The sequence below is a fragment of the Cynara cardunculus genome (assembly GCF_001531365.2).
Source record: "Cynara cardunculus var. scolymus isolate 2C chromosome LG 6, CcrdV1, whole genome shotgun sequence".
NCBI lineage: Eukaryota > Viridiplantae > Streptophyta > Magnoliopsida > Asterales > Asteraceae > Cynara > Cynara cardunculus.
In genome coordinates this window covers 19,224,478-19,239,917 of record NC_037533.1, presented here as the reverse complement: position 1 = coordinate 19,239,917, position 15,440 = coordinate 19,224,478, and the positions used below count along the sequence as shown (strand labels likewise).

The 15,440-nt window shown below is 35.6% G+C and overlaps 1 protein-coding gene across 1 annotated transcript; it reads right to left on the bottom strand.

Moving 5' to 3' along the window:
* Positions 1–3,900: 3,900 nt before the first annotated feature.
* LOC112514385 (copper methylamine oxidase-like) lies at positions 3,901–14,129 on the bottom strand. The gene is made up of 12 exons (XM_025120827.1): positions 13,695–14,129; positions 12,368–12,477; positions 11,963–12,268; positions 11,180–11,292; positions 10,752–11,082; positions 10,441–10,656; positions 10,096–10,332; positions 8,693–8,878; positions 8,372–8,512; positions 7,514–7,782; positions 6,532–6,613; positions 3,901–4,176 (listed from the first exon to the last, which is right to left on the bottom strand). Exons 1-12 carry the CDS (start codon positions 13,882–13,884, stop codon positions 4,042–4,044), a joined length of 2,316 nt encoding a protein of 771 aa, XP_024976595.1. The 5' UTR covers positions 13,885–14,129; the 3' UTR covers positions 3,901–4,041.
* Between the last annotated feature and the right edge of the window lie 1,311 nt (positions 14,130–15,440).

Below are 15,440 nucleotides of genomic sequence, written 5' to 3'. Positions count from 1 at the left end.
TTGATTTACATGGTTTACACAAATGGGACAGGTTTTTATTTGAACGCTCATTTCTCTCTCTCTCTCTCTATATATATATATAGGAGTCATTCAAGAAAGAACTGATTAGTTTGTACTAACTGTGAGATCCAATGTGAACCACTCATTTGAAATATTTAATGATATTTCTTAAATAAGCTAAAAAAGTAATATAATAATTATATTTTTGACAACTAATTAAAGTATTTAATTAAATTTTTTTGAAGGAAATATTTAATTAAAATTAGTTAACTACTATATCAGTTACATAATACACATCATATTTTAAAGATGTTTGTGAATCAAAATGTATCATAGTGATAACGTTCACAATGTTTCACTTGTATCACAATGTATTTTATTTGTTTTATGAAATGTATCATAGTGTGCATTTTTATTATTTTCATTGTTTTACAAAGGCTATCACATTGTGCATCTTGTATGTATATCTGGTATCACAATAAATATCGTTTGTAGGTATCATAGTGTGTATCTTGTATTGACATAAGATTTATCGGAATAAAGTTCGTCAAATAAGATTCGCTGAAGAGAGAAAATAGGAGAGATGAGAGAGGATATTTATAAAACCCCTAAAATGCCCTTAATTAATATTTTAAGTTAAAATTACCAAAATTGTTAATTTCCTAATTTAACCTTTGATTTGTGGTTGAGATTAGACCTCACGGTTACTACAAACAAAATAGTTTTTATTTAATTAGACCCTTATATATATATATATATGTATGTATATATATAGGGAGGAGCGATCAAATGAAACCACTTCAATTTGTAAAAACTACTTTCATCCGTCGTTAATCTTATGAAATTTTTTCATGAAATTGTTAATCTTGTGAAATTGTTTCATATAATACTTTTTTTGATGAAGTTGTTTCATATGTGGTTATGAAATTGTTTCATATAATACTTTTTTTGATGAAGTTGTTTCATATGTGGTTATGAAATTGTTTCCTATACTACTTAATGAAATTTTAATGAAACTGTTTCATGTGTTTCTCTAAAATTAAAATAATGAAGATGATAATATCCATAATTAACACCCTCTACAATAAAAAACAGTTAATCAACCTCTCATAATTACAAAAAAATGAACAAAATGAAAAATTATGATTGGTTAAATGAGGTTTTCACGGTTTTTACAAATTGAGTGTTTTTTATTTGAACTCACTCACATATATATATATATATATATATATATATATATATAAATAAAATATGCAATTATTGCACTTTTTAATCAATTAAATAATAATTTTATCATTAACAATAAATAAACTAATGTATTTCTTCATCCCATAATAAACAACAACATTAGTACCAAATGGTCTTTGGTCTAGCAGTATGTGAGTCATTGACCTCGTAGGAGGTCAATGGTTCAAACATCACCAAATGTGAGAATGATGTGTGATTTATTTGTTCTATTTGTCATATATAAATATCATATACTTAAAAAAACAACAACATTAGTAATTACCAGTCTCCTATTTATTTTTATTGAATATTGTATTTTTCCGGGAATTAGTTGGAATATGTTCCCAGACACTCAAGATCTTTGGTCTCTACCCGGACCCAATGAGAAAAATGAGATCGCTCAAAGAAAACAGAGGATTCGTTGAATTTCAAGTAGTTACGCTACAGCGCTGAAGTAACCCATGTCATACTCTCAGGAAAAAGGTCAAACGACCTTCAACAAAAGGGTACCTGCCAAAAAATGGACAAATTCCTTTTCTTAGGACATAAAAACATCTCTTTCCATGTCATCAGATACAACCCATAAGGGTTTGTCCATTCTTTGTACATAAACCCTTGAGCAGTCGACTCCTTTTTTTATATTTTTTTTATCTAAATCAAACAGGTTTTACATAAAAAAGATTTAAAATTATAAATTGGAAGACCTGTTCCTAAGTGCTCCAACGAATTCCACATTTTTAAAAGTGAAAAATTATTATGAAACAAAATAAAAATAATAAATATTTATTTTAAAACAGAAGAAAATAAAATATATTTTCTTGTACTTTTTATTCAACAAATAAATATGTAGAGAATCTAAAATACGAATATGCAGTCCAAGTCCTTTGTTATGTATTTTGATGTTTTGCCCATCGTTTTTAGTTACATCCAAAACACCAATTATTTCAATTGTCGTGTCGAATTCCTATTTCCATCCGAAACACGATTTCAACGATCTCGATTACGAGTTACTGCTTCCATGTTCGTCCAACAACTGGTCGTGATGATTAAGATCGCGCAATAATTTTTAGTTAAATAAAAAGGTTCGTGATGGATTATTTGCAATGGCTTGAAATAGAAGGGGGGGTCTTATTATAGGAAGGAAACCAATAATGTAGACATATAGTCTCAAGGTGTACTTCTAACAAGGACTTTATCGGTGGTGGCAGTGGTAGTGGTAGGTTGATTGTTATTTGCACCTCTTTTAATGTTAAAATGAGTTAAATAATGCTTTGAAAATGTTAAAAAGTGAGTTTTGATGTTGATGTATGTGAGGAGAAAATTACTAAGGGGTTGTTTGGCAGTTGTTGAACGATTAAGAGACTTTCATGATATAGTGCAAAATGGAATATAGTTGTTCGGTAATTGTTTACAATGGAATTATGGCACCGAATGGTTCATACAAAATCATTCAGGGGGTATTAAACCATTAAGAAGCAAACTTTTTTGCCACACAAAATTCACCTTTTAATGATTCAAAAATTGTCTCTTAATAAAACTATTAAAAGGTAAACAAACAAGAGTGTAATCAACAATGTAAAGGCATCCAATAAAAAGTAGACCAAAGGAGCATCTACAACATTGTGGGCCATATTATTATTGTAAAACCCAAACCTAGTTCCATTCACAATTACTTGATGGATATATGATATATGACAATGAAAATGGATTTAGGTCGGGTTTTTTTTATGGTTTTTATGAAAATAATCATTTTATTTTTTAGAATAAGGGGTCGTTTATTTAAAAGTTTACCTGGTAGGTACTTATAGGGTAAAATTGTATAAAACGCTATCATATACAATAATTTACCTAGGAGCATTTACCGGGTAAGAGTCGCCGTCCTTAATTACCAGGTAAGAGTAAGACTCTTCATCCTTATCATCACTCTTATCGGATAAGATTTTCGGTCATTGTCATCTTCATACAATAAGGTAAATAACCCGATAAACGCCTACTAGATACACATTTAATAAACGGCTCCTAAAATCCTTTAAAAAATTTAGATAATTCCCGGATAAATGTCATGCCATTCTCATTGATTCAAAAAAAATGAAGTGAACCACAAGGGTGATGCCCGATTGGTTTAAGCTTGGACTCCAAATGTCAAAAGTACCTAGTGGTCGCAGGTTCGAATCCAAGAAGAAATAAAAAATTTCTTTATAGTCACGAAGGTTCAAATACAACAACTCTATACTACCTGATAGCAGGTTAGATATCCAGATTAATAAAAAAAATATGGGAAAAGTAGAGATTTGACCAAAATGGGGATTACTTGTAACAAAATAAATATCTATAATATAAAAAGAACATTTTAATAAATATATAATTATTATATTATATTTTTCAATTAATTAAATAATAATTATAAAGTAACTATTTTTCTTATCTAATAATTAAAAATAAAATTGAAAAACAGATACTTAAGGGATTTTACCAACACAAACTGATTAAAAAACCGTTACTTGATAAGATTTTCGATCATTAAAATAACATACTAGTAAAAATTCATCAACCTCATTTATCAGGTAAGATTTCTCGCTTGGCAAAATGGCATGATAAGATGATAAAAACTGAAATTGAAATGAGGGAGTATATTCAGTAGCAGACAAAGCAAAGAAACCGAAACCGAACCCAAACCCGAACCCGAACCGGGACCGGGTCAAATTTAGATAACTAAAGTCCAGTTTTTTAAATAGTACGAATTTGAACTACGGATGAAGGACAGACAGGCTAAAAGATAAAGAAAGGTAAGAGACGGTTTGGTTGGCGTAAACGTCAAAGCTTCGCAATCAAACCGTTTGAAACGGGCTTGGGAGCAACGCCTTCTTTAACATCGCTGTCTTTCGTATCGGCTTCACATGCTCCTGGAGGGACATCAACTGCTGGTGAGCAGTTGAAGAATCCATGTGGCTGCACCAAATAGAATTTTAACAAAGATTAGCAAATGGATTATGATGATTTGGGGGGGGGGGGGACTAAAATTGGCAAAATGTAAACTGAAAACGATGCGGCAACTACGAAACACAACGGCGTTAAAGATCATCTTTGGAAGAGAGATAAACATGGTTTGGGTGAGTGTAACATCCCCAGCCAACCGTACCAAACATTTCCGCTTTATCCACACCGAAGACTAGAGATTTTAAAATGTGTCCAATAGAGGAGGTATCCAACCCCTTATAACCTTTGTTCTCCTCTCCAATCGATATGGGATCTGAAAATCCACCGCTCTCAAGGAGACGCTGGCACACTGTTGAGTTCCTGGCTCTAATACCATTTGTAACATTATCGGCCAACAGTACTAACTATTGTCCGCTTTATCCACATTTGGAATCACGGTTTAAAACGCTTCCGATAGAAGAGATATCCAACCCCTTATAAAGTACGGTTCAGGCAAGAGGTTCGGTCTGGGTATATGCAATGACTGAAAATGGTTGTTTACAGCATACTTGTAGGTCAGAGTGTGTTGGTAAACTAGCTGACGGAATCAGTATCGGTCAGCAATAGGTAAGAACGCCCTAGTTTTCGATTTTACCTCCCCCCACCGCCTCCTCACCTTTACGAAAACGTGGTTAGAAATGGTGTGGTACAACAAATTGGTCAAATTTGTTAATCTGTTATTGACCACAAATTAGATTGGTTTGTTGCAGAAGTCTTAACAAAATAACATAATGCAACGATGTACCCACATTTTCTCAGTTGTTGGTAGCAGGACAGGGACCAGTGAGGGGATTACGTAGGAATCTGGGGTAAAGCCAAGGTTCCAAGGGTGTTGAACAGACAGGTGAAAAGTACTGCTAGTACTCCTAGCCTTGTGAAACTGTGCATGAGATAAAGACAGTCCCTCTCACCAAATCAGGGTAATGCTATTTGCACCCGATTTTATGTCAGCACCAAGTCAAATTAGCGACGAAGAATCAAATTATCACTAAGTGACTTTGGCACTGGACGTTCCCCAAATGGGTATTGTCGGGTCGGGTGAACTATGTGGTATGGTTCAACGACTACCCCTATCGAATTGTTTTGATGCATTGGGAATGGAAAAAGTAGGTCCTGAAGAATAAATTTATAGGTAGAGATGCATTTAGCAATATATAGTGTTAACACCCCTATGTATTGCTAAATACACCCCTACCGGCTACCAAGAATTTCTTCCTCACCCACATAACATCAGGACCTACTTTTTACATTTTCAATGCATGAATTGACCATATTCTAACATAAAAGAGGGTGAAAATAGCATTACGGTGTTGCTATGCACACCTATACAAATCAAAATCATGTCAAATCGTACATTAAAAATGTAAAAAGAACCTCTTTATGTTGATGTGCGTGAGGATATTTATAGAGTGTTGCTATATGCACCCTATATAAATCAAAATCAAAATCAAGTCATATCGCAGGTCGGAGTTGTAACAAAAGTACTCTTGATGTTGATGTGTCAAGGAGGATTTATATATTTATATATAGATGTGTATTTGGCAATCACAGGTGTCCATTAGCCTACCTCTAAATATATCCAAGAGTCCTGTGATAACCCTGTAGGGATCGCCAAATACTATTGTTTTTTAACGACCAAAATTGCAGATTCTGCATTCATTGCTCCTTTTATCCAAACAACGTGGGATCAAATTATGTTAACCGGGAAAATTTGCATTGACAAAATGAGACATGTTTTGACTTTTTATCCCGTGTTCTAAAAAGAGCGCCATGGCAACCATCGTGGCGCAAGGCTCATCACTAACGCCACATTATCCTTATGACATATCCGATGGTCCAAGGCGTGTTTTTTTGTAAGACGTTATTTGATCTTCATTTACTTTTTAATTTTCTTTCACCTTTTTAGTGTTTTACTTTTTCGCTTTTAGAATATAACCTACTTGTATGTGGGCTTATATCAAAGTAATGGTACAAACATGTGTATATATAATTATATACATGATATATAGATCTGCCGTTATAAGTCGCACCTTGAAAAACATTGTGTTCTCACCATGGCTCAAAAGGCTCAATCTCATGCCAATTAGAACCTTGGTTTTATTAACTTCAGTGAGTTTGTCAAAATGGGGCAAGGTCGATATCGTGATAGCTATTGATTTAACGTATGTCGAGTCAATTCTGATGGTGGGGTGATGATCAATTCACATGTAGGAGAAAGGGAAGATGCATGTGGACATTAAAGGATCACCGCAGTTTAATGTACTTGTGATATTGACCATAGCACGATTTATATAACGAAAGGCTAACCATACAACAGCAAACACGTACCTGAAGCATAAAGCCGATGTGCTCCACTGGCATAACAGGCCAATCTTCTAATCTGGGAACATGAGTGATCCCAAATACATACCTGCAAATTCGAAGATCAAGTCAATAGGAAGGATAATTCTCACACTTGCAAACTTGACCATTAACCAAACCAAACCAAACAAGCCCTGTATATCCCACCCCAAAATTGGGGGGGGGGGGGGAATATACGCAGCCTGACCTCTATCTTTTAAGAGTAGAGCGGTTGTTTCCATAAAACAATTAACAGAGACGTGTGTGAACAAAAGTTTTCACAACCAGACACTGAAGGTTCACGACAAATTAATGTACTCTTGAAGTGGATATTATAGTAAATTACTACTACTTTCTAGGTCCCCCCCCCACTCAAGAACCGCCTCTATACGATAAACATATTATTTTCTCATTTCATGAACAACTATTGGCAGGTAATGTGTTTTAAATGCCAGAACACAAGTAAAATGTCAGGTGCAGTTTGGAGTAAAATAAAATGTTCCTTTATATGTATCAATTCTCAGTGTACCTTAAAGTTTCAATGTACCAGCAAATGATGATTTTAGCACCAATCAAAAGTGTTTTGCATTACCAAGCAGCCTACAGCCTGTTTTCAACTGTTCACCTCCTCCCATGCATAACACAACTAGGTTTTAAGCAGTATGGGGCAGATTCGAATGAGAACCGTAAATATTTTGAAAACCTGAGAACCAAATATTTATGAATTATTCATGATGAGTATCATGAATAATGAAAATCATGATATTCATGATGAATAAACATTCATGTTTATTTTAGAGTTATTCATCATGAATAATTCATAAATAGTTGGTTCCAAGGTTTATTATAGTTCAAATTTGGACCTGCTCCTAAGCTGTATATCGTGTATATACTATATCGTACATGATCAACAGGATAATCAAAGGAGTTGAGGAAAAAACAAATAAGTTAAGCAAAATGGTTAACTGACCAAAGAACAATATCAGTTTCTTCAAGAGAACGATTTTGCTTGACCCAGGAGGCCAGCCCTTCACCAACACGTGGATTCTGGTTAGGGAACTCTCCTCCAGGAAAGTTCTCGTCAAGTGCGTAGGGTGTAACCCAAAGATTATGCTTCAGAAATTCAGCCCTTCTCAAAAACTTGGCCTTCGAACCTGCCAAAGGCAAGCAATTTGAACCTGGTACAAGCTTATAGCCAGTCAGCTGTCCGGTCCTATTCACAGTCCTCGTGTTTCTAACCTAAAAGAACAAATAAAAAACACACTTAGCAATTAAACAGTTCATTTGGCAAACCCTCGATGATATAATATACGAATTGATTTACCAACATGACTGAATTCAACATAGAGAATGGGGGCATCCATAGCTGTTTTTGTAGATTAGAACAGCAGTCTTGCATTATCAATTGCTTTCTAGTTTGATCAATATCTGTTAAACGGTTCATTATATTTGCTTCTTGCCACCTACCATCGATTTTCAGAGTGGGAAAGATGAGCAAATACCATTTCATAAAAATATACACACACCTGACAAATTCTCATCTTTTTTTTAAAAGGGTGTCCGGGCCAAAGCCCGACTAATCCCGGGCAAATTTGGAGGCTAAACAAGGCCCCACTTAAATGTCGCCAACACTCCCCTCCCAGGGCTCGAACTCGGGTTCATGACTATGCCATGCCCAAGCCTTTACCACTAGGCTGGAAGGTCTTTGACAATTCTCATCTTTACAGGTGAAATCAGGTTAGAAACTTCGACTAAAAAAGCTCATAAAGCAGCATAATCCTTAAAGATGTCTTTATTGGAAGGGAAAAGTAAAGAGTAAGATGCTTACAATCCAATGACGAGCAGATAACTGATTGCAATCACGCATTGCTTGAGATTCAGTTTTAAGCAATGTCTCCTCGGTGTAGAATGCATTATTATGGACATTATCTTTCCCAGATTCTTCAACTTTGACATTAACTTCAGCAACCTGGAGAACAAAACACAAGACCAGTTGCAACATAAATGTGGAACTTCTTGTTATAGTTTTCAGATAGACGTCTAACAGTGTAAAAGAACATTGATGTCTCCTTTATCCAAAAAATAACATTGATGTGGTTTGAAAAATACTGATGATGTTCAATCTTCAATCATGGCATGTATGATGTACCTGATTGTATGCTTCTCCAGGCTTGCAATCAACCGCCATATCCATACGAGCAACAAAAAAGTGTTGATGAACTGGTGCATACAATCCTGGTGCAATAGTTGTACCATATTTTCGAACTTCTCCAGGCTGCAGTGCTCCTAAGCTGAGAATTCCTGTAAGTTTAACTTCAGCTTCAATCTTTCCATCCTGCAAATGAACACAACATATTTCATGGGGATAAATAGTAAATAGGTAAACCAAAGCCAACTACCACTAACCACAAGGGTGGTTCCCGATTGGTTTGAGCTTGGGCTCCAAAGGTCAAAAGTGCCTGGGTGTCCCAGGTTCGAATCCAAGGAGGAATAAAAATCCCCTTGTGGCCACGGAGGTTTAAATACGGTGACTTCGGGCTACCAGCGAAGCGGGTGGTCGCCCTAGCATTAGTCGGCTCACATCGGGTTGGATATCCAGGTTAATAAAAAAAAACAACTACCACTGCACAAACAGGAAAACAGTGCATGCAACTACATGGTGGCAGACAGCCAAAAAATAATCACATAGTTCCAATGCTGGTATGAATCTTTATGCAAAACTGCACAAACAGGAAAACAGTGCATGCAACTACATGGTGGCAGACGGCCAAAGGATAATCACATAGTTTCAGTGCTTGTGTGAATCTTTATGCAATGTGAACCCAAAGAAAATGCCATGTGGTCAACTGGGTCATCAGAAAGCTCAACTATACACCCACTCCCCCTCAGTGCAAAGTTCGCTGATGATATATGAAAACATAATTTAAGATGTAACAAGGAAAAATGGTTTTGATCATGGCTCACTTAGTACGAGGTAGAGATTGAAGTGGCTGTGGTTCTGTAAGTTGATCAATAATCAAAAGGTAATTAAAAAGCCAAGAAAAAGAGTAAGTAGAACACATTAAAGACAGTATGAACAATGAATAGTGGATGCAACAAATCCTTACAAAATTACATAGGCACAAAAGAAAGGAAAATGTAAAAACCTGCTTGACTTAGATTGGGAAAATCATGGGGTTCTATTATCTGGATATACCAAGAAAGATGTACGGTCTAATGAGGGAAGAAAAGAGAAAGAAGGGAAAAAAGTTCAACTCCATGCAAACAGTTATCTTCAACTGCTTAGCTTGACACTTCAGAAATACACGTGCTCAGGATGAAATTGAATTATAGAATAAAGAATTCAAACAGAAGACAGCAGTCACTCAAGGCTATATCTAGAAAGCTTCAAAGATCAAAGATTTGCACATTTAGAACAAGGAACAACCTTCCACAAAAGCAGGTACGCAATCTATAAGTATGAAGCAAACAGTTCAAATACTAACACAGATCAAGATGCACCAGAGTACAAAATCACTCGACATGTAAACTTGGTTTTCGAAATTAACTCACCTGGTAAAAGTGCCAATAAAAACCATATTCATAGTTGGCCACAGTACATATAAATGACACTGTGAGTCGCCGAGATCTTCGTACTTCTGCTAAGCCAGTTCTCCAGTCTTGGTGCTTCCAAAGGATACCATGATCCTCCTCATGCAAACATACACAATTTTCAATTGTTTCAACGCCTCCAGTGAAGTTTGTAAAATGCGCATCAAAGTACTTGATATAACCCAAGCAGTCACATCCCTGAGGAGACCAATATTGTGAGCATAGACACATTGTAAAAATCTCTAATTATCCAATCATCTGTAGGAATCCTTAAAACTCCAACACAACAATACAAATGACACATACCTTCTTAAGAGAATGAGCATTTTTCCCAAGGCCATCTTCCCCTGCATCAAACGCATTCTTTCTATAATGTGGATCATTTGGATCACCATAGGGCACAACCATCTCAACAATGCTCAATCTATGAGCTATGGGTCTTCGACCTCGGCTACCATCAACATACGCAACAGAATGTATTACTAAACCCTCTCTTGGAGTGAACCCAATACGGAAGTTCCACTGTCAACCACCAAATACAAAAAAAAAGGCTTGTTTAACAAGTAAATTGTACTGAAAAGGAAAATTAAGATGAGATTTCACCAAAGAGTAGCTACCTTTTGCCACTCCACATACTGCCCATTAACACGGAAGCTTGGTCCATCAGGCTGAAGAATCTGTAGGGGTTTTACATCACTTCGATCAACACCACCTCGTGTATGACCAGGAGTGTAGTTTCTCAATGGATCAGCAGGAGGCAGAGGAACAAGTTTGCGGTCTTCAAAGTCAAGTACTACCATGTTTTGCATATCAACTAGAATATAGATGCCTTCAACTGGCCGTGCATATCCGTTTTCCATTGGACTGTCACTTTCTGTCCTGCAGAATATAAGTGGTTTTGCTAATCTGCGGCTAGGAGCATCAGCTTCGCTATGATAACCGACACACCTAATATTTTTCATGCAAATACAGCATGTGATAAGTTCCATTGTAATATGTGAATAGATAGATGTGTACTTCAAAACATTATCACAAGTGAACTAACCAAGCATCAACCATCACAAGATCCATATCTTCAATGCCCCTCTTCTTCATAGCCTCCTGAAAGGGAGGGTGATCTTTCACAACAGCTTCGCATTCAGCATATTCCACAGCATCCTGTGATGGGAAAGAATGTGGACACCTATAATGTTAATCTTCTTTGGGAACATACAAAAACGAACTAAAAAAAGAAATTAAACCACACAGCTGTTCTGATCTGTAAGGGATGGTCCATAGCTTAAACCTGCTTTTCGGACCTCTCACACTCATTTCAAGTGCAAATGAGGAGAATGTATCAAACACTTATAGCCATGGCTTGAAATTTTAGAAGATATAACATATTTTCCTTATAGAAGGAGCTGCTGTTGTTTATTCCGCTGATAGTTATAATTCCTAAACAAAGATTAACTGATTTGCTTCATTCCGGCAATCAAAAAGTATCAAATGAAATTATAATTCCCCATAAGTTCTCATAAGGATGACCGACCTGTAGTACTGTTTAGTGATAACCAACTTTTACTGGTGTTCTTAACGGAAAACAAGTACAACTCTGGCGTAAGTAACATTCAGCTTCCTAAGTTTTGTTCAACCGACACAAGATTATGCTATCAAACTTGCATCCTGTACTCTTCCAACATAAGTACACTCAAATACTAAAGTACTTTTCATATAGCAACAAACAAGCCTTTAAGACATTAATTTGCAGCACTGTTTCTATACTCCCATGGGATTATACAAAAAGAAAGCATCAACATAATATAACATGATATGAAAGAATAAGGACTACCATGGGAGGCTGAACATCTCGAATAGTTCGTGATGAAATGACTTTTCCCCTATGATGTCCACCTCGAGTTGTTGCATGTACCTCAGAGAGTTCAACAATCCATAAGCTTGTCTCGTTTGATTTTTTATTGTAAACAACAAGCCTAGCTCTCCTTGGAGGAAGCTTACTAGGTATTACAGCTCCACCTTTGCTTCGGGGTAACAATGAAGGTTGGAATGGTGGAAAAAAGTAAGCATCTGCAAGTGCAACAACATTTTTATCTGGTTCTGATAGAACCACCTCCACAAAACGCATACCATCTCTGACCTGAAAAGAAAGTGAAACGATTCATGAAGCCCGTCATAATCAGTATGACATTCCCATGATTAAGATGATTTGAGTATAACATCATAATCCAATGAATACCTCAGGGGTCGCTCCAGCTGCCCTGACAGTTGCCACAGCCACTTTAATTTCAGCAGCAGATAATGGGTCCAGAGGATGGCTAGTTTGAGCCCTTGTGAGGATTTGGATTCCTAAAAGAACAGAGCATATGTTTGTCAACTGCAGACCATAAATATAAAAGCCAAATAAAAGAAAAAGGCCTTCTCTTTTATGCCTTTCCAACCTATTTCAAAGCAGCATTCAGGAAGCTTTTAGACAAAACCTTGTAGTATGCAATGGTTTGCTAGAGTTTATACCATTCAGTTGCTCCAGCCATGTTACATACTGGAGCATGTAATACACAAGATTCTCTAGCAAACTCGAGGTGATCGTCTTTCCATAAACCTTTTCCGAGGCAACGTTTTATTATATTACATATTAGATATAGACAACATCATGATATTACATATTGGATAGAGACAATGAATAGGTAAAGATAGAATTCTTATGCTTGCCATAGTACTAGAGAAAGGGGGAAAAGAAAAACTTAATGAAACAGCATAAACACATGCACATATTGCTTTTCTTTTCATTCATGTGTGTTGACGGCGTGATTAGATAACTGCAGCATGGCCAAGAACATCATACACCTGTGTAAAGTGGTGGAAACCATCCAATAGTAAGCTCCATCCAGTTTTATGAAACCAGAGTGTCTTACAATTGCCATAAACGACTTGATCACTATTACAGCTAAAAGCAAGATAAATGGCCAACTACTGGAGCAACAAGATGACTTTTTTGAGCAATACTGGTTGTCTTATCTCTCTTCTCCTATGCAAACTAGGGGGATATGGAGTGCGGATAGACCACAACTTCCAATTTCACCAACTTGTAGAATGTAGCTCTTAAACACGACGATAATCAACTAATCCACAACCACCCTTCTTCTCCTAAGCTAGAATCATTCGTAAACATCCAACCAACACAAGGATTTAATTCTTTCTAGAGACAGATGGACGATACAATTTCTAACCATTTGGGAAAGACAATCCATATACGATCAAACAAAGGTGACGAATCAACAATAGAAACACAGACCAGCAGATTCCAAAATCTCAGACGATATTGTATTAATATGCACTTAGAACGACATACGCAGTCCTGTTCATCCGCCAAAATACTCGTAGCTGTACATACGACAGTATCCGTACTGATAGCTTAATCAGTACAAATATACATATACGTATATACCGATACATACAAAAAACCTTGATAACAAACCCCTACAGACACATATATAGATGTTTCTAAATGTCGACTTTATACGAATTGACATCAACACATATGCAAACAAAGAGAAGCAAAATACCTTTAGTGGAAGCATTAGCGGAAGGATCAGCAGGATTGATCAAGGAAATGATTGATGAATTCTTGATCGGCGTCTTCTTCTCGTTATTATGCCAGTTGTCGACGACAACGACGTCAGCCGAAACCGCCTGACGGTGGATCGGAAGTGAATCATCGGAAGAATGCGGCGCCTTTTGCGAAGTTGAGGCCATTGTAGGGGGTTAGCAAGCTCACCAAATCCACCGTAGTAATCGCAGTGCGTACAATCTACTGACATACAGAAGCAATTCTCTCTCTGTATACTAATGATACCACTCTCTATCTCCCCCGATGCTCACTTCTTCCACTGGATCAACGAATCTCGATTGAAAATCTGTATATAATGAGAGCTTACAGCAGCAGAATCAATGGCGAAAGTAGGGCTTCTGGTTTGTTATGAATCTACAACAGATTACAGGAAGAAGGGGATATATATGGAGGTGGAGAAGATGAAGACGGCTGATTTCACGTGATAAGAGGGCTTAAATGTATCTGTAACATCATATTTTATATCATTAAATTACATTAAAGTTTTTTATTCAGTCTAAAAAATAAATTCAATAAATATTTAATTTATTTTCTTATTTCGTATATATTTTACCTATTAAATCACTTGTTAGCTTAAAGGTGTGTTTGCTAACAGTTACATGAGTTTAATGAGATTTTTTAGGAATTTTTTGACAATTGTTAGATGATTTTGTGTAGAATGATTAAGAGATTGTTTGTTTACCTCTTAATAGTTTCATTAAGAGGCAAGCTCTGAATCATTATGAGGTGAATCGTTATCATGGAGAGGTAACTTATGGCATGCATCTTATTGGGAGAGGCAGGTCCGTTCACCCAGGGCCAGCCAAAAACTTTTTGATGTCCTGTGCGGAAACGTTAAAACATGCTCAAACTAGAAAAAAACGCAAATATATTTTAGGGTTTGTAAAACTGTTCAAATGGTGTTAGTTCATATCCAATCATTTGCACAGTTTCTTCCAACAAAATGGTGTAAAACTTTGTGTAAACTGTAGTAGTTCAATTCCAATAACGTATTATATTATTTTTTGCATCAAATAAATTACTTAAAGTATATATATTTCATATTCTTAACTTATATACTTTTTTAATAATATCCTTACTTTTATTAGTTTATACAAATTCTACACATAAATTTTGCTAATTTATAACACATTTGAACAAACAATATACAGACAAAAATAATAAGTTTTCAAGTATTATTATAGGGTCTTCTTAAAATAATAAGTTATACAAATATTAATTGTGCTGTTAATTTCATTTCAGATAAATATTTATTGTTGTAAATATTGTGCTGTTATTGGACTATTTTGAAGGAGGGTCCCGAATGTCAAAAAATACAAAGAATATCAAACAAAAAACTGAAAAAATTCTTCGAAAACAACCAAAAAGAATCTCTTGAAATCAATCAAAAAACCTGAAGGTCTCTCGAAATCAACTAAAAACATATTTGACGACTTTGCGGGCATTTGATCCACCTTAAAGGTACGTTTAGTATGCAGACATGATAGAACATATTAGGATAGGACATAATAAAACAAGCCAAAACAGTTGTTCAGCGTTTGGTAAGATAGAATTAGACAAGACATAACAAATAAAATGATCAATTTACCCCTAATGAGTTGTTTAAATATTTTGATTAATTATGTAATTTATTAAACTATAATAAAAATAAATATTTTTTATAACAAAATATATCATTAAA

Excerpts from the sequence above, each read along its gene's own strand:
- LOC112514385 (XM_025120827.1), bottom strand. The coding sequence starts at position 13,884 with ATGGCCTCAACTTCGCAAAAGGCGCCGCATTCTTCCGATGATTCACTT. Across the intron at positions 11,083-11,179 it reads CTTGTGATGGTTGATGCTTG|GTGTGTCGGTTATCATAGCG; the intron begins GTTAGTTCACTT and ends GAAAAATATTAG. Across the intron at positions 7,783-8,371 it reads TATCTGCTCGTCATTGGATT|GTTAGAAACACGAGGACTGT; the intron begins GTAAGCATCTTA and ends TTGTTCTTTTAG.